The 17,584-nt window shown below is 41.5% G+C and overlaps 2 protein-coding genes across 5 annotated transcripts in view; one reads left to right on the top strand and one right to left on the bottom strand.

Annotated features, from left to right (window-relative positions):
* PIR (pirin) overlaps positions 1 to 4,981 on the bottom strand; it is a 109,304-nt gene extending 104,323 nt beyond the window's left edge. Inside the window, exons 1-2 of one of the 4 annotated variants that reach the window (XM_007991106.3) lie at positions 4,830 to 4,981; positions 2,808 to 2,955 (exon numbers count right to left, since the gene is read on the bottom strand). In XM_007991106.3, the coding sequence (XP_007989297.1) occupies positions 2,808 to 2,903 (96 nt within the window). In that variant the 5' untranslated portion in view covers positions 2,904 to 2,955; positions 4,830 to 4,981. Of the gene's footprint in view, positions 1 to 2,807; positions 2,956 to 4,795 lie in introns of all 4 variants that reach the window. The other 3 variants (XM_007991104.3, XM_007991103.3, XM_007991105.3) reach the window with 3 other exon arrangements.
* Positions 4,982 to 12,331: 7,350 nt separating this feature from the next.
* Positions 12,332 to 17,584, top strand: part of BMX (BMX non-receptor tyrosine kinase) — a 54,721-nt gene continuing 49,468 nt past the window's right edge. Inside the window, exon 1 of the mRNA XM_007991107.3 lies at positions 12,332 to 12,516. Coding sequence (XP_007989298.3) covers positions 12,514 to 12,516 — 3 coding nt within the window. The 5' untranslated portion in view covers positions 12,332 to 12,513. The remainder of the gene's footprint in view (positions 12,517 to 17,584) is intronic.

Genomic DNA, 17,584 nt, shown 5'->3' with positions numbered 1-17,584 from the left:
CGAAGTGGGCGGATCACCTGAGGTTGGGCATTTGAGACCAGCCTGACCAACATGGAGAAACCCCATCTCTACTAACAATACAAAAGTAGCTGGGCTTGGTGGCGCATGCCTGTAGTCTCAGCGACTCGGGAGGCTGAGGCAGGAGAATCGCTTGAACCAGGGAGGTGGAGGCTGTGGTGAGCTGAGATCGTGCCATTGCTCGATCCTGCCAGGGCAACAAGAGTGAAACTCCGTCTCAAAAAAGAAAAGAAAGAAAGAAAGAAAGAAAGAAAGAAAGAAAAGTAACCTCTTGATGTTACACAGATGCTTTCATTCTCTGCTGATGGGAGGGTTAGGGAGTCTACCTTTCTGGCAAGTTGGTAGTATGTAGAGTGCAAAAATAATATGGCAGCAATCTAAATGGTCAAAAATAGATTCACGAGTAAGATAATAATGCTATGCTTATACACGGGAAAAGGCATAACTATTAAAATGATGTTTATGATAAATTTATAATAACATAGGAAGTCCTTATGCTACCATTGTTAAATAAAAAAAATTGGAACACAAAATTATTCTATATAATCCCATGATGCAAAATATACAATTATACGGAAACAAACAAACAAAAAGACCCTTTGTCTCAACAGTAATTAAACCAGGCTGATGGGATTAGGAATGATTCCTATCCATGTATTTTTCCTTAAGGTAGAGTCATTCCTGGGGTACAGGAGACCTGAATCAGTAAAATATGGGGATATTTAAAGCATAAGTTATCAGCCATGGACTCTTACCTGGCACCATTGATAGAACTCAGAAGGGTTTTAAACTTGGACTGCTAGAAAATTACACCTTTATTGTCACTAACCTCTACTAGAACTGCCACCAAATGTTTTAAAAATTGTTCCTAACCATGTTTCAGTATAAAAGTTTTCCTTGGTAATCCTATGTATTTTATTTTAGTAATTCTATGTATTTTATGTATTTTAAAACATTGCTTTCAGAAGAAATTGATAGGTTTCATCAAACTGCCAAAAGTTTCATCAAACTGCCAAAGGGATTCACAGGACAAAAACAATAAAATTCTCAGGAGATGTGTTCCTGACAGATGGGCTAATTAAAGTGTTAGCTACCCTCAATATATAATAATGGCTTACTAACAGGTGTGTTTGGGGCCCCAAAATTCTTTCCAATTGTTCTGTTGGTGATGTAGCCTAGTAGAATATGATACCACCTCCATCTGCATCTCCCCAACACTCCCTGTGCATTTAGCCATTAGAATAATCTTGTTTGCAGGTAATTAGAATAATCTTGTTTTCAGAAAACTCTGTTTGATGGACCTCAAAAGACATTCAGGTGTAAATAGGAAGCTAATTGGAAAGAGAAATGGCCTGATGGGGCTGATGGAGAGTTGTGTTGACAGTTTTTCCTCTCCCTTAGTGGCCAATCAACACTATGCTAGGTGAAATAAGCCAGGCACAGAAAGACAATTACTGCATGATCTCACTCATACGCAAAATCTAAAAAAATCAAACTCATAGAAGCAGAGAGTAGAATGGTGGTTACCCCGGCTAGGGGATGGGAGGATATGGAAGGAGAGATGTTGGTCAAAGGATGCAAAATTTCAGTCAGGAGGAATGAGTTCAAGAGATTCATTGCACAAAATGGTGACTATAGTTAATAACAGTGTATACTTGAAATTGACTAAGAGAGACTTTAAGTGCTCTCATCACAAAAAAAAGTATGTGAGGTAATGAATATGTTAATTAGCTTGAGTTAGCCATCCCACAATATAGACACTAATCAAAACATCATTTTGTACATCATAAATATATACAATTTTTATTTGTCAGTTTAAAACATAACTAAAAAATATTGAACCCATCAAAAATGTAGGTCAGCACTCATTGAGGAAGGCCAGGAGTTTTTTAAAACCCTATAAATAACATTTCAGAGATCAAAAAGTTGAGAAAGCAACCCTTTTAAAGCTTAGGTTGAGCAACAAAGTAGCATTAAAATTATCAGAGTAGAGTTCAAGAAGAGGGACCAACCAGTCTCACTTTTCAAAATGGAATCCATCTCTGTAACGTATTTCTTCTATTAGAAAATGTTTTGAGGATCTGATATGGTGCTAGGGGCTGTATTCCCTGGGCTATGACCACCATCTGATACCTTTCTCTGTATATAAGACTTATTTCCCCTACAAATCCCAAATTTCCCATATTCAAATGAAAACATTCTCTAAAGTTGAAAGACATCTACCTAATCTATAATCACCTTCTCTGAGAGCTAGACCCATCTACACGTGTCCCTCACCAGAGGTCTACAAGTTGGGTCCCAGTAGTCTCTCAATGAATCTAAATCCTTGGCAACGGCAGATTGGCCAGGAGTGGAGACCTGACCTATGCTGAACCAATCAGATTCCCTCTACTGGGAATTTGGAATTGAGAATCAGAGTTATTCCCTGGTGCTTTGAAGTGTGGGCAAATAAATTTAGGGGCTGTGTGGTGGGCATGTTTGGCGATACGCATGCTGAGGCAGATAGCACGTCAGCCCAGGGTGGCACGCCCGTGTGCAGAGAAAAGCAGAGACACTTTCTGAAGCTCAGCTGCACCTTCTGCCCAAGACCTCTGTATTCACATTACAGAAACCCCCTTTGGGCTGGGGCTGGTTTGCATAGGGCCCCCGACTGCAAACTTTAAAGTTTGCACTTATGCACCCCACAGGCCAGCTCATGACTGTCTTGGTCTCCTCTTCCCAAATCACCATCAACATCCCACCAGTCCCTTCTGAAAAGAAAACAAGGAGCGGCCACCCAACTAGCATACCTCGGGTCGGCCAATGCTTCTCCGGACCCTCGCTCCAACCCCTTCCGACTGCTCCCGGCTGAGCACTGAGAGAGTAACTTTCTTGGAGGACCCCATATCGGAGTCTAAAAAGAGAGTGTTCTGATGTTGAGCTGTAGAGGATGGAGGGCTAAAGGAAGGACAACAAAAAAATAAGTCATAAAGGAGGGAACATCCAAGGACTACAAAATAAATGATATTAAGATTAGATGTGCAAAATAGTAGCAGCTACAATTTGTTGATGTCTTACTATGTGCAGGGCCTGGGTTAGGTGATTTAAAACAACCATAATGATGGTGAACATGTATGCATACCTACTAGGTGCCCAGTACCCCACCAATTATTTGCAATTATCTCATGTAATCCTACAGTCATCTTGTGCAAAGGTTAGCAATACAGTCATGTGCCTGCCGCATAATGACATTTAGGTCAACATTACACAGTCAACAATAAATGGACTGTATGTATGACAGTAGTCCCATAAGACTATAATGGTGTATTTTTACTGTATCTTTTCTATGTTTAGGTGTGTTTAGATACACAAATGCTCACCATGGTGTTGCAGTTGCCTCAGTATTCAGTACAGGAACATGCTGTATGGATTTGCAGCCTAGGAATAACAGGCTATACCACATATCCTACTACACACCTAGGTTATACCATCTAGGTTTGTCTAAGTGCACTCTAAGATGTGTGCACAGTGACAAAATCACCTAACAATGCATTTCTCAGAACATATCCCCATCGTTAAGTGAAGCATGACTTTAGCAGCTCTGTTGGCCACTTACTAAAAACCTCCAACGAACACTTTTATCTTTCTTACTTCACTGAATTCTCTCGATCTCCCATCCCTTCCCCAGTGCCACTCATCTGTCAGCCTCACTGGTAGCACCCATGAGGTAGTTGCTACCAATGAGGCTGACAGATGGGAGGTTTGTGTGGCACCTTAGGGAACACGCAGAAAAACAAAGAGGTCCCTAACTCTTACCAGAACATGCTGAAGATCTTGGCATTAAAAGGGATCTTCGGGGGTCATTGAATTCAAAGACCCATCTATTCCTGAAGTTCAGGGCCAACATTTTGGGCAAGAAATCTTTCAACTTACTTATGAAGTCTTCTAGAGCATAGGCAAGTCAGGGACCAGCTGCTCTTGGCAATGTATCTCATATTTCCGAACTTACCTATAGCGAGTGTTTGTTATTCAAAAGTCTTTTCCTCTTGTGAGGTGTAGGTTCTAATGGACTATCCCAGAAGGAATATAATCAATCCCTTTTCCACTTCAAGTGTTTGCAGACAGTACCCCCAATCCCTTACATCTTTTTTTCAAGTGAAATGTACCCAATTCCTTCAAGGATTCCTACTGAAAGGAAGAGAGGTGTTTTGGCAAAAAGCAGACTCTGGAACCAGACAGCCTAGGTTTGCATCTCAGCTTCACCACATACCAGCTGTGTGACCTGAGGTTCTCTGTGGCTCAGTTTTATCTGTAAAATGGAATGATAAGACTGTCTTCCTCAAAGGGGTGCAGTTAGTGCTATGAGAATGTTAGCTGCTGTTATTCAGAAGGGCTCTACTCCACAATACTCTCCACTTAGTCAAGGCCTACCCTAAAATGTATCCTCCCTGAATAGTAATCAATAAATATTTATTGGGTGATGGAATGTAGGGTGCAGAGATGAGCTTAATACTCAAAGCAGTACAGGTCGGTCATCACCTACACCAAAGCAACAAGAAAGTATCTTTATCCCCATCTAGATTATGTCTGGGTCCTTCCAGACTCCTACAATTAAATTGTATGCATGTGAACAACTGATGAAGTACTTAGATCTCAGTGCTTTGCAGAAAGAAAAGCCGTCTACCATTTTCACCAAATTTCGTAGTACAATTTAAGTATCTCTTGTTGTCTCCCTTAGGAGTCTAAAGCGGGTTGGGGAAGGCAGGCTTTTGCAAACTGATCGCCAGCATTCCCTCACCTAGTGGGCCCCTGCAGGGGCCCCAGGTACTCACGCAGCGGTAGCGGCACCTGGAGCCTTAGCGGCGGCGGGGGACGCGAAGAGCCGCCGCGAGTGAGTGCAGGCAGGGCAGGTTAAGAGAGTGCGGGTCCAGTCGCCTCACCGTGACTCAGCACTTGGCAGCCGGCGGCCTAGAGGAGGCGGGAGGCGGGAGGCGGGAGGCGGGAGGCGGGAGGCGGGAGGCGGGAGGCGGGAGTCTCTTGGTCTCTAGGGCCCTGAGGCTCCGCCCTAGGGAATGTCACTCCACTCTCGCTCCGCCCTACGCCTCTCCCAGGCCAGCTTGGCGGGCCTTTGGCCTCCCTGCCTCTAGTGCCAGGAAGAGATGCTCACTCGGGTAATTTAGGGGGCACTTGCTGTGTTCCAGGAGGAAATGTGTGGCCCGGACAGCTGCTCCGATCGGTGCTCCAATCGGTCTTGTGGGAAATCTGTTTTTAACGGGAATCTCCATGTCACCCAGCCCGAGGAGCTTGGCGGCACGGATTCCAGTGCTGCCTCCACCTCTGGGAGGCACCACTTGGCAGGACCTGGGACAGGTGGCTCAGCCTGTCTGTGCCTCTGGTTCCTACTCTATAAAATGAGGATGGTGATGATAATAGTGCCAGCCTCATAGCGCTGCAATGAGAATTAAACGAGCCTGTCACAATGTAAGCACTACAGAATCGTTTGTTCCAAAGATAAGTTGCCAGCTGTTTGTCAGTTAGAATTGCGGGAAAGGGAGTGCGGGGGTGGGGACGGGCAGCTCTACGTCTTTATTCCTGCCTGAAGAGAAGGCACACTCTAATGGGGAGATAATGGGTTAAGAGTTTGTATGTTGTTGGAAAACAGTGGGCCGGCGCTGGAGAGTTTTCCCAGAAGAACGAGGAGCTGGCACAAGCCAGTGAGGGGATCTAGTTCATTACTAGGATTATCAACCAGTGGTACACGCATAGCTGCAGTTTCTGTTCTCTAAACACCAGAAGGCTCATTGCCTGGTTTTGAGAAAGGAAAGACAGTGGTGTCCCTAAAATAAGGTTGGCAAACTTTGTTTGTGAAGGGCCAGATGGTAAATACTTTGACTTTGCAGGCCAGGTACATTCTCCAGTTTGCGTTTGTAGCAAGAAAGCAGCCATAGATAGCATGTAAATAAATGAATGTGGCTGTAGTTCAATAAAACTTTAGTTATGAGTACGGAAATTTAAATTCATAAAATTCATACAATTTTGAGTTCATATAATTTTTACTTGTCATGAAATATTATCCTTCTTTTGATCTTAAAATGTAAAACCACTTAAAATGTAAAAACCATTCTTAGCCCTCTGGCTATACAAAAATAGGTAGTGGGCTACCTACTCATTTTGGCTACAGGCCTAGTATGCAGATCCCTGCTCTAAAAGAACAGGTTAGTAGAGGAACAAACACTTTTCTCTGGGCTTTTAAAATACCAGTGGGGCTTAAACCCATCCTCATCACCTTACTTAGGCGGTTCAAGGCTAGCTGAGATAATACACATGAACATTAAAAGTGCTATGGAATAACAAAGTATTGTTTCTTATCATCATTGTAACTAGTTCCGCAACTGTCTCCTCCACCTCTGCAGCTGTAATAGGTGTACTAGGAGTGAAGGTTTCTCCTCTTTGTCTCTCAGAAGCCAGTTACAGGGAATAGCTAAGTCCAAGGGTGTGCATGGTTAGAGCAAGGCAGGAATTCCATTTACAGGCCCCTGCAGAAAAAAAAAAAAAAACCAAACAAGTCTAAAACGGTAGAAGACTTAAAATGAGGAGAAACAAAGGTGAGAGAGGGAAGAATTCTTACAAATGAACAAAGGGCGTATAATGTTTCACTGTAACAGGGTCCTGTTTTGAGATGAGAAATGTCACCCTGTATATGAAGCTTTGAGCACTTTTCACACTGTCATTGACATCCAGATCAAGACGTGGAGCAGGCGGCTAAATATATGAGTGTGTAGACGGACTGTTGATCACCTTTAGAATCTTGGGAAGCATAAAGAAAACTCATGCTGATATGACAATTAACAAAACCTTCCCTAAATGATTCCAAATAACACCATTTAAAGACAACCACATTATTGACGTACTTTGACTTTTTTCTTTTTTATTCAAGAATTTCATTTTCCTCCTCTGTAAAACTTATTGAATTTCTTTTCAAAGATACATATTATAGAAGTACATGGGGCCAGGCATGGTGGCTCACTCCTGTAATCCCAGCACTTTGGGAGGCCAAGGCAGGCAGATCACCTGAGGTCTGGAGCTCGAGACCAGCCTGACCAAAATGGAGAAACCCTGTCTCTACTAAAAGTACAAAATTAGCCAGGCGTGGTGGCTCATGCCTCTAATCCCAGCTACTCAGGAGACTGAGGCAGGAGGATCGCTTGAACCCGGGAGGCAGAGGTTGCAGTGAGCTGAGGTCATGCCACTGCACTCCAGCCTGGGTAACAAGAGTGAAACTCCGTCTCAAAAATTAAAAAAAACAAAAGCACATGGACATCTTAGACACTTCATTATTTTTGTTTCTTTCTTCTTCAAGCCATCAACTCACAAATTCTTTCTTGTAGATTTTGTGTGTTTGCCTTTCAGGGCAGTGTAGCTGCTATTCATTAGACGACAAATGTCTCTGAAATATTCCATATTAAAGACTCAGACTCATTGAACCCAGGAAATCAATTGGCTCCAAGTCAAGGACTGATTATTTTGTAAATGCTAGTTTACGAAGGCCATAAATACACTAGGTGGTTGAAGACATCCAAAGATATTCAGAAATATCTCCTGACTCCCATATCCACCCTCATGAGAGCATTCTGCACAGCACGGTCTGTTCCATCGACCAGTGCTCTCACCCAGAAGCTACATGTGATCAGCTGTTGCATGAAACTCATAATTGTGTTTTTCTCTCTTTTCCTTGGGTTTTTGGCAGTGTCTCAGAAAAAAAAAAAAAAATAGCTTATGACCCTTTCATTTGAGCCGCAGAACTTTCTTAGAATCCATCACAAGCAAAATAGTCTCAGGCCTGAAAGGCCAATTCATCTCTGAACCAGGAAACTGGAGAAATTTAGGTGAATGATTCCCCTGATACTTACCTCAATTACCCTGATAACGTTTCTCAGTTTTCAACTTTTGTAAAGTTCTGTCTTCTGGCTGAATGGAGACTGCTTTCGAGATCACAGTATTGGAGTAAAAATTAAAAACTAATTTGAATAACTAACAACCTCTAGTTAATGTTATGTACATTGAAGTGTTTATGGATTAAGTGTACTGATGTCTGCAACTTCTTTGAATGCACCAAAAAATAACAATAGCAGCAGTAATAATAAAAATGACAGCAAAGTGAACTAGTAGATGAATAGACAGATGGATAAATGGATTGATACATGACAAAGCAAATACAGCAAAATGTTAATCGTGGAATCCAGATGGTGGTGTATTGGTGCTTTGAATTTTTTTTAACTTTCCTATATTTTGAAATGTTTTATGTCACAATTTTACGAAAAATATAATTTGAGTCACCGTGGAAATCAGGACTAGAAGGATTCCAAAACGTTATACCCCTTTGTCTACTTTCTTTGCTTCCAGCTCTAGCACCTTGTACACAGTAAATGAAGTGACTCTCTGTTGAATTGAGCTGTTAAACTAAATTCCAAGTTGCAAGATCACTTCCAAAGCTGGCAGGATGCTTCCAGAGTATGAGTTGGTGATTTATTTCTGTGAGGGCCAGATAGTAAGTATTTGAGACTTTGTGAGCACACAATCTCTGTCTCAACTACTCGACTCTGCCGTTGCAGGCTGAAAGCAGACATAGACAACACTTGACAGTTTGCCAAGTAGAGGGTACCATCAATGCAAAGGCCGTGGGGCAGGAATAGTGGCTGTGTTCCAATAAATTTTATTCACAAAAACTCATGGAGCTCATAGTTCGCCAACTCCATGTAGACCACAAATACTTACCTTCCACTAGAAAAATACGAGTAAGATTGACAAAATGCCAACAGTCTATGTAAAGCTTTCATGGGTGACAGGACAGGACATAGGTGATAACAAAAAGAAACAACAAACATTTTTGTGTCTACCACCACCTTCACTCACTCATTTCCTTTCACAAAAAACAGGGCAGTTCGTTCTGGCACTGAACCTGAGGTTTGATATGCAAGCACCCTTAGGAGAGGTGGCATGTTAATCTTCAATTCTAGTAAGTGTGAATAATTCACATCAGATCCCAACTTTCAAGCAGATTATTTTAGCACCAGAAGGAATACATGCAGGAGGTAATGGAGCGATGCCCCTAAAGAAGAGATGCCCGTGAGCAAAGTTCAAACTGCAGAGATAAACTGTTGGAGCCCTTGTGGTCTTACTCTTCAGTGAGGAGAGACAAATAATAAAGGTAATAAATTAGTAAATTATGTATCATGCTATAAGGTGATGAGTCCTGTAGAAGAAAAAAAATAGAGCAGAGGAAGGGAGATTGGAGTGCTGGGTGGAGGACGAGGCTGTGATATTAAACAGGGTGGTCTGCGTAGGGCTATTAGGAAGATGCCACTAGAAGCAGAACCTGGAAATGAGGACATGAGCCAGTCACATATCTGGGGCAGTTTGCCAAGCAGACGATACTGCCAATGCAATGGCCCTGGAGCAGATGTTGCTCAGAATATTGGAGGAATAGAAAAGATGCCAGTTTTAGGAGTGGTAAGATGAAGTAGAATCATCATGTGATGATGTTAGAGACAGTCCTAGGGGACCAGAATGGGGGACAAGCGAAGAGTTCACACTGGAGAAGTGCTAAGATGTGACTTACATTTGAAGAATCACTCTGGCCCCTCAGTGGAGAATAGACTGCAGGGGGCAAGAGTGTAAGAAGGAGAAGAGTGAAGACTATTACAATATTCCCCCGGGGGTGGTGGCAACTCAGACCAGTAGGTGGCAGTAGAAGTATTGAAAAGTGGCCAAACAGGGTACATTTGAGGATAGCGCTAACCTTATTTCATGAAGGATTGAGGGTTTGGTGCAAGGGAAGGGTAAAAATTAAGGATGACTCCATATTCTTTAGCTAGAGCAACTGGAAGGGGAGAGTTCCTATTAGCTGAGAAGAGGAAGACTGTAGGAAAAGCTAGTTTTTGGGTGGGGGTGTGAATCAGGAGGTCAGCTTTGGACAAGTTTTGACATATATATCAGATATCCCAAGTACAGATGGGCAAGTTGACGGTCAAACATGAGTCTGGAATTCAGGGAAGAGGTCCTGGCTGCTATAAGCATATAGATGGTGTTTAAAGTCATGAGTCAAGTGAATTTTTTAAAGTGAGAGAAAAATACAGGTCAGCCACAAGCCAGAAGGACTCTGATTATCTCATTTTCTTTCTTTCTCTCTCTCTCTCTCTCTCTGACAATGGATTCTACCAGGTTCTTTTTTATTTTAAAAATGTAAGCACAAGTAAACAGGCTTGCTCACATCATGAAGTCAAATTATCCTATGCCATGTCCCTTTAGTTGTTGCCTGCTAAAGGCTTGCATGAACAAGCTTTGGAGAAAATTCCTAAAATTCTGAATAAAGATGACAATGCAGAGTATAATTTGAGTAATGAAGTCATATTATCGAAATAGCAGATTGCCAAAAGTTAGGATGGAACTAAACTCATGGAAAATACAGAGCCAAAGAAATGGTCAGGAGAAGTAGCAGAGGAAATGAATGAATAGAATAAGTAAATAAATCTGTGGCATTTTGCCTTAGAGGAAACCACTCCTCCCAGCTGCCCTTGGGTGTTTTATGCCCCAAGAAGGGATGGAAATCCTAAGAGATTGTGCCCAGGTGTTTCCACAGTTATACCAACTGTATTAGTCCATTTTCATACTGCTATGAATAAATACTCAAGACTGAGTAATTTATAAAGAAAAAGAAGTTTAATGGACTCACAGTTCCATATGACTTGGGAGGCCTCACAATCATGGTGGAAGGTGAAAGAGGAACAAAGGAATATCTTACCTGGTGGCAAGCAAGAGTGCGTGTGCAGGGAAACTGCCCTTTATAAAACCATCAGATCTGGTGAGACTTATTCACTATCATGAGGACAGCACGGTAAAAACACCCACTCCCATGATTCAATTACCTCCCACTAGGTCCCTCCCACAACATGTGGGGATTATGGGAACTACAATTCAAGATGAGATTTGGGTGAGGACACAGCCAAACCATATCACCAACTCCTCCTTCCCCTGCCCTAAGTTTACTTTTTATTCTAGAATCGAACTTTTGCCATATTACCATATATAAGTTGTGAAGTAAATACAAATCGCCATGTGGAAAAGGAAATTAATTAGCAGAGTGTAGAATTAATTTGTTTGGCCAGGTTGTTATGCTACTGTTGCCCTGCTTCACCCTTAATTTTTTGAATGACTACCTACTATATTCCTAAAGAATAGAGAGCTATTTGGAATCCATCAGTGACTTTAATTTGCTATTAGAATGTAAGTTACACTCTTTTGAATTCTTGTGAAGGACTCCTTGCCCTTCCCAAAATTCCAGTTTCCAAACTGAAATATTAAAAAATATTTCTGCAAGTTATTTTTCCCACACTCTACTGTAATTAAACCATTACTTGTGGCTCCCCCACCCCCCCACACACACACATAAGCCCCTTGAAGATGTGGGCTGCTTCTCTTCTGTTTGCTCTTGTGTCTCTAGCCCCTAACGAAATGCTCAGCACATGGCAGGTTCTCAAATAAGACCTGACTGAACAAATTAATAGAAATGATGCTAATTCCCTGTACACTCAAAAGAATACCTCTTTGAAAGTCAGTAGCTTCACTCTCCTCTGCCAACCCAAGACTTCTTCACATCATAAATACTTACAAATAAGTTACAGTAAGCAACAATTTATAAGTAAACACAGTGTGTCAATGCATGGCAAAAGGATGATTACTTCTCTTGGCTATCCATAGCAGGACATAAAATATGCCCTTAGATTTATTACAAAAGGCCAGTGAGTATGCACCAGAGAAAATGGTGGAATGGGGGAAGCCAAAAGTTGTGAGTCTGTCATAATGATGTCAAGTGACACACTTTTTCATTGCGATCAGGGTGTACCATACCTTAGAAAAAACAATCTATTTTCCATTTCTGGATGTCTTAATAATTTAAAATATATAAATAAGCTCCTTTTCCATCATATGAACTGTTCTTACATATTCTCTGGCCTTCCTTTGTCCAAATGTTGAGTTGAAGTTTTCATTGCATATTCTCTGTGCGCTTTGGCATTACCTAATGGTTTCCTGGCTCGTGTGAGAGAAGTCAGCGTCAGCAGTCGGGTTTTGCCGAGATATTTTCTTGTCCTTTCCAGCACAGAGCTCTACAAACAAAGGCAGGGTTATCACATGTACCCGAGAGCTGCCTGGGAAAAGCGGGAGCATTAGTTATCAAAATTTTAACCTTTATGAAGTATGCTTTTGTCTCCGTTTTTGTTGCGTTCAATCAGATCAACAAGTGTTGGCTAAGTGTTGAGCGTGGTTTCCTGTGGGATTGTGTAAGGCTCTGTAGGACAATAAATGTGTTGGGGGCACTGAGTAATGTAGCCATTTCTGACCTGGCAGCCAGGAAAATGTGAAACAATTTGCTTCTGGAAACAGGACAGCTGGGGCTGTGTTCCTGCAAGAGCAGACCAACTACCACGGCGGACCCAGGCAAGCACGGAACAAGCCGAGATGGTGCGTTTAAGCGGCAGGTGGCTACTCAGTGTCATATACTATGGGGAAAATAGGTTTGGTTCCCGGTGTTGTGGGGCCTGAAGTTACAAACTTTGGGAAGCTCACTTTAAGAAAAATAGTACAACATTTTGAATATGAAATTACCAGGGCTTCCTCTGGGACTTTAGATGGGACCAGGTAATTTGGAGGCCAATGGCTGAAACTGCTATAATTTCACTGTAAAAATTCACTCCTTGCTCAAAACCTCAGTTAGGGAAGCTATCAGGTTGTGTACATATCACCACCAGTTCTATCTAGCTTTGTGCTGTATTCTCTGCTAATTTTCTCCATCCTCTTCTTTAGGTATTGCCTTTCCACAGCTTTTCATATTGGCCTCATAACTGCTTACAAAGAGACATAGAAGTGTTCTTTGTACCTTCTTTACCTGTGTTTTTATGATGTTACTTTAGCTACAAATATTTGCTCTTAGGTTCCTGAGGTCTCCCTAAATCAAGTGCTTTATGTATTTTAGATGGAGATAGACAGATGGGAGGGAGGTGAACCATACAGTTGTACTCACATCCATATAATTTTAAAAGATTTTGTGGGCCACAATGATTTCATTGGATTTGAAAAGGAGTACAACTTTGTGGTCCACATAAGTGCTTCTCAAGCTTTCCTGTACACATGGATCGCCTGGGGATCTTGCTAAAATGAAGATTTGGCTGTGCGAGGTCTCTGGTGGGAACTGAGGGTCTGCATGTCTAATGAACGCCCAGATGATGCAAGTGCACGGACCACACTTTGAGTCACATCCAAGTATTTATTTGTAGGACATATGTGGCACAAATACACAGTTAATAAGGGGCTGGTTCAACCTCATTTTATGGTAACTCGTCTCAAGTTGGAAAGTCTGCTACAAACCTGCTATGGACTGGTGTTTGTTGACATGACAATACATGAGGAGGTCTTCCTGCCTCCCATTATCTCCTATCCACAGGAGCTGGGGACAGAGGGATGGGAAGTAAAATTTTATCATTAAGGATCATTATCATTTCATTGTCTTTAGTTTTTTAACTTTGCTATGGTCTTTTTTAAAACTTTGCCTATGGAGCGATGAGAAGGGACATAAATTTTTAGGACACCTACTAGGGTGTTGGGCATTAGGCTGCCGTCTTCTCGACTACTCATAACCCTTCGAAGTGGTTATTATTTCACTGCCTTTACAGATGGGGAAGCTGAGGTTTAGCTGGGTTAAGTAACATGACAGGTTGCACAGAGACAGAACAGGGATTCGAACCCAGCTCGGTGCTTTCACTCACGCCAACCTGCATCACGTAAGCAGTGTTACATGTTTAATTCAGCATGAGATGCTAGCTCATGGATTTATTGCTTTTTGCTTTTCTCCTAAGGAAGGTGCCCAGAGAGAGTGCCCTAGGCAGAGGAGAGGGAGCAGAAAGAAAGAGGGTAGTGAAAAGAGGAAAAGACTTAGAAAAACTCTATGGGGCACTGAAGGTTACTTTCACACCTAAAGCAAAACTTAGCTCCAAAAGGACTAGCATTAAGATTCTTGCCTTCTTTGTGAGAAAATGATCTTCCCAAAGTGTCTGGTTTTTATACACTCATTTTGGATCAATTAAGGTGTGATGCTCCAAGATGCTGAGAATTTGACTGTCAATGTTAAAAGATTTCTGTCCATATCATGCCAAGATCAACTTTAACTTTCCCTCTCCTGAATAACATCATAGGAAATAAGGATCTGTCAGGTTCTGTGAAGCCAGTATTTGTCTTTGGCCAGCATCATAAGACTTTTGGAACCACTTTACTTGATTATCAGTCAAACTTTTTGTTCTTGTTTAAACTTACCATCACATTTTGTTCAGTTATTTAGCAGGAAGATAAGCAGGCCTGGCATTTGGGCAAATATTTGAAGATCAAGTTTGTCACAGGGCCCTCCAGTTTCCCTTCCAGATCCTGCCCCACTTGGAGCGTCTTCCCTTTCTTTCCCACCCTTCCTGCTCTACTGCCTTCCCACCACATGTATTATTTTAACATCTTGACACCTCCCAAAATCTTTAGCTACGTGGCATGTAAAGTAAGAGAGGATAACTAAACCAAGTCAAAGGGTAAGGAATTGCTATCCTTATCTCTGAATTTTAAAGGATAAATCTTTAAAGGCACCACCCTGAGTCAGTCAGGGAATACACTTCCTGGTTGAGGGAACTCTCCAATGGACATTTAACTAGATAACCCTATCTCCGTTGGTATCCTGTCTCCTGCTCCCCTTCTGTACCACTGAGAATTTATTCCAACTTTTGAGATTATATGTTCTTACCTATTTTCAAAATGTGGTTTCAAATTTTGTTATTTAACACTGCCTTTCAGCAGGAGATTCCTATTGAAAGATTATAGGTAACATCGTTCTGATATATCCAATAAAATGCCTCTTGCACGGGTCTGTTAAGACTCAAATTTATGGGTAGTTTCACCAAACTATGTCCCTTAACAAAGCTGTAGTATGTTTGGCTGAACACATAGATATCTCCTACTCTGTTTACTGCCATCAGTGGAGTGGACGTTGTACAGGTATGCCACCTGAAGCTGGCTCCCAGGGCCATGCCTCTTAGATCACTTGTTAATGGTACTGGCTAAGTCACTTAGGCTGCTGGGGCTCAGTGTTACATCTGTAAAATGACTTCTAAGTTTCCTATAAGGTTTGACATCCTATGACCGCCTTCCTTTATTTAGGTTAGAGCAGTCTCTGGTTTAGGAGGGTCGCACAGCAGGCATGTCCTTCTCTAGCATTAGAATCATGGTCACAAATATGGGCTGTGGAGTTAGACTGCCAGGATTCAAATCCAGCTCCACCCACTAGCAGTGTGAGCTGGGCAATTTATTTATCTATTGCAGCTCCGTAAGCTATAAGCAGGGAATGATGTTACAACTTACTCTATAAGGTGACTGTGTCACAACCTACCCCATGGGCTGGGAGTATCCCAAAATATCCCATAGGGTGTGGGTGTTCTGGCCTACCCCATAAGGTGGAGGTGTCATGACCTACCCCATGGAGGAGTTGTGACCAGTAAACTCTAAACAGCCTGGCACATAGTGAGCCCTCCTTAAGCACTGGCTAGGATCATTATCACAAAATCACTCTCATCCTTCAAAGTCTAATTTCAATGTGCTCCCTTCTAAAATACCTTACTCGGTTACTTTAAGAAAATAAAACAGCTTTGTCTTCCTTGGACCTTTCATAGCAAAGTGAATGGACTCTACTCTAGCACCTACATTTTTTTCCCCATCTTTTCTTTTTTAAAACATAGTTGGTACCCACAATGTGCCAAATACTTTCACACAAGGGTTTCTCATTTAACTCCCGTAAAGTAAGAGAGTCGTTACCTATCTCATTTTACAGATCAGAAAACTGAAGGTTAGTGCAAGGGAGGAGTTTGGTCAGGGTGACACGGTTTACAAATGACAATTCTGTAACCTCCTCCATGCCTTCCAAGTTTGCCACCCCACAGCAATCTTGCATATGAATTAGTTATGCAGCCTATCTCTCAAACTTGTTCATCATCACTCAGGGCCACGGACAGCTAATCTTTATTTCTGGAACCAGTCGTTCAATGTTGGACACACTGTGGGTTCAAAATCAAGCATGTCAAATAGAACTGCCAACTTGAACTTCTTACTCTCATGACATCATTTCCTTATAAATCCTAAAAAACTATAGTGATTACAAGTCATGTTAATTTAACACACACCTTTTATGTATGTAAGAGGTTATCTAATGGCTGCTGGCTTCCTTATAGGAAATACTATATTGATTTCTGCCAGGTTTTTGTGTCTCCTCTGTGCCGTCATCGCTTCCTAGTTTCATCTGTTTATGAAAATAGGCAGCCTGGGCTATTTGGTAAGCAAATTGATAGGTCTATTTATTCTATGTGGGTGGTAATATGAGAGTCCACCCAAATCCCACTAGCTCCTCTATGGAAATAGATTTCTTTTTAATACTGACTGGGTTTAGGATCTCATTTTACTATAAAAGGTTTTTTGTTTCACCTTCCCAACTGAATTTTCCTTAAATAAGCATAAGAAGAGCAGGGTTTGCTAGTTGTTGGACAGGCATTTGACTTAACAGTGAGCCCTGTTTATTTATTGTCAAAATACGAGGGGGGGAAGATATTGCATTTCTAAAAATTAATCATCAGCAACTATCCAACTATCCTTCTATATCAAGAGAGACCATAGAAATGTTTTCAAATTAGAATTTAGGCCATGTAGCGGAGAAAGGAGAAGTATAAGGAAGGGACAGAAATAAATAGAAGGAGAAAGGCAAGTCCAAGCCTAAGCAGAAACCACATGGTTTATCTTAGAAGAAACTGATCCGGAAATGAAAAAAAGCTTGAGTCATCAAGACGGGGTCCTTCAAGATTGTTAGGAAGCCTCAGTAGCCCAGCTTAGGGAGTGGAGCTTTGAAGGACTGTTCCTCTTGGATGGGTACCTCAAAAATCTGTAGCTTCAGGTGTTTGTTACACGAGAACAACATATTACAGACTCAAGTGCACAGTATGTGAACCCATCTTTGAGAAAATAAGCATATGCACATAAATATTTGAAAAGAAAAACATCTAGAGATGTGCTGTGTTTTTCTTTTCCCTGTCTGTAGCTCTTGGCTTTATAGAATAAACATATATTGCATATGAATCTTAAAGTGAAAGCAAAAAAATGTATAAAGGGCAGGATTTTGAAATGAATAATTATGTTGAAATTTCACAAGTTATATTTCATCAGATGTAACAACGCTTGTAAACCCCTGGAGGTTTACTGGAGAAGGTGCTTGAGGGGTCAATACCTTCCTTTTTACTCAGTGTTCTTCCTTTCACTATATAGAGGCAACTTTGTGAATTTCTCAGTGGTCTCTATGACTCATCTTATTAATTTTTTATATAAAATTCCAAAAATTCTCACCTTTAGTGTCATGCATGTAAAAGTTTTCTTTTTCTTTTTCTTTCTTTCTTTTTTTTTTTTTTAGGAGACATGGTCTCACTCTGTCGCCCAGGCTGGAGTGCACTGGCGTGATCCTCCC

This window comes from Chlorocebus sabaeus, chromosome X, assembly GCF_047675955.1.
Source record: "Chlorocebus sabaeus isolate Y175 chromosome X, mChlSab1.0.hap1, whole genome shotgun sequence".
Lineage (NCBI taxonomy): Eukaryota > Metazoa > Chordata > Mammalia > Primates > Cercopithecidae > Chlorocebus > Chlorocebus sabaeus.
Note: the sequence above shows the minus strand (reverse complement) of the source record. Positions and strands in the feature narration are given on the sequence as shown.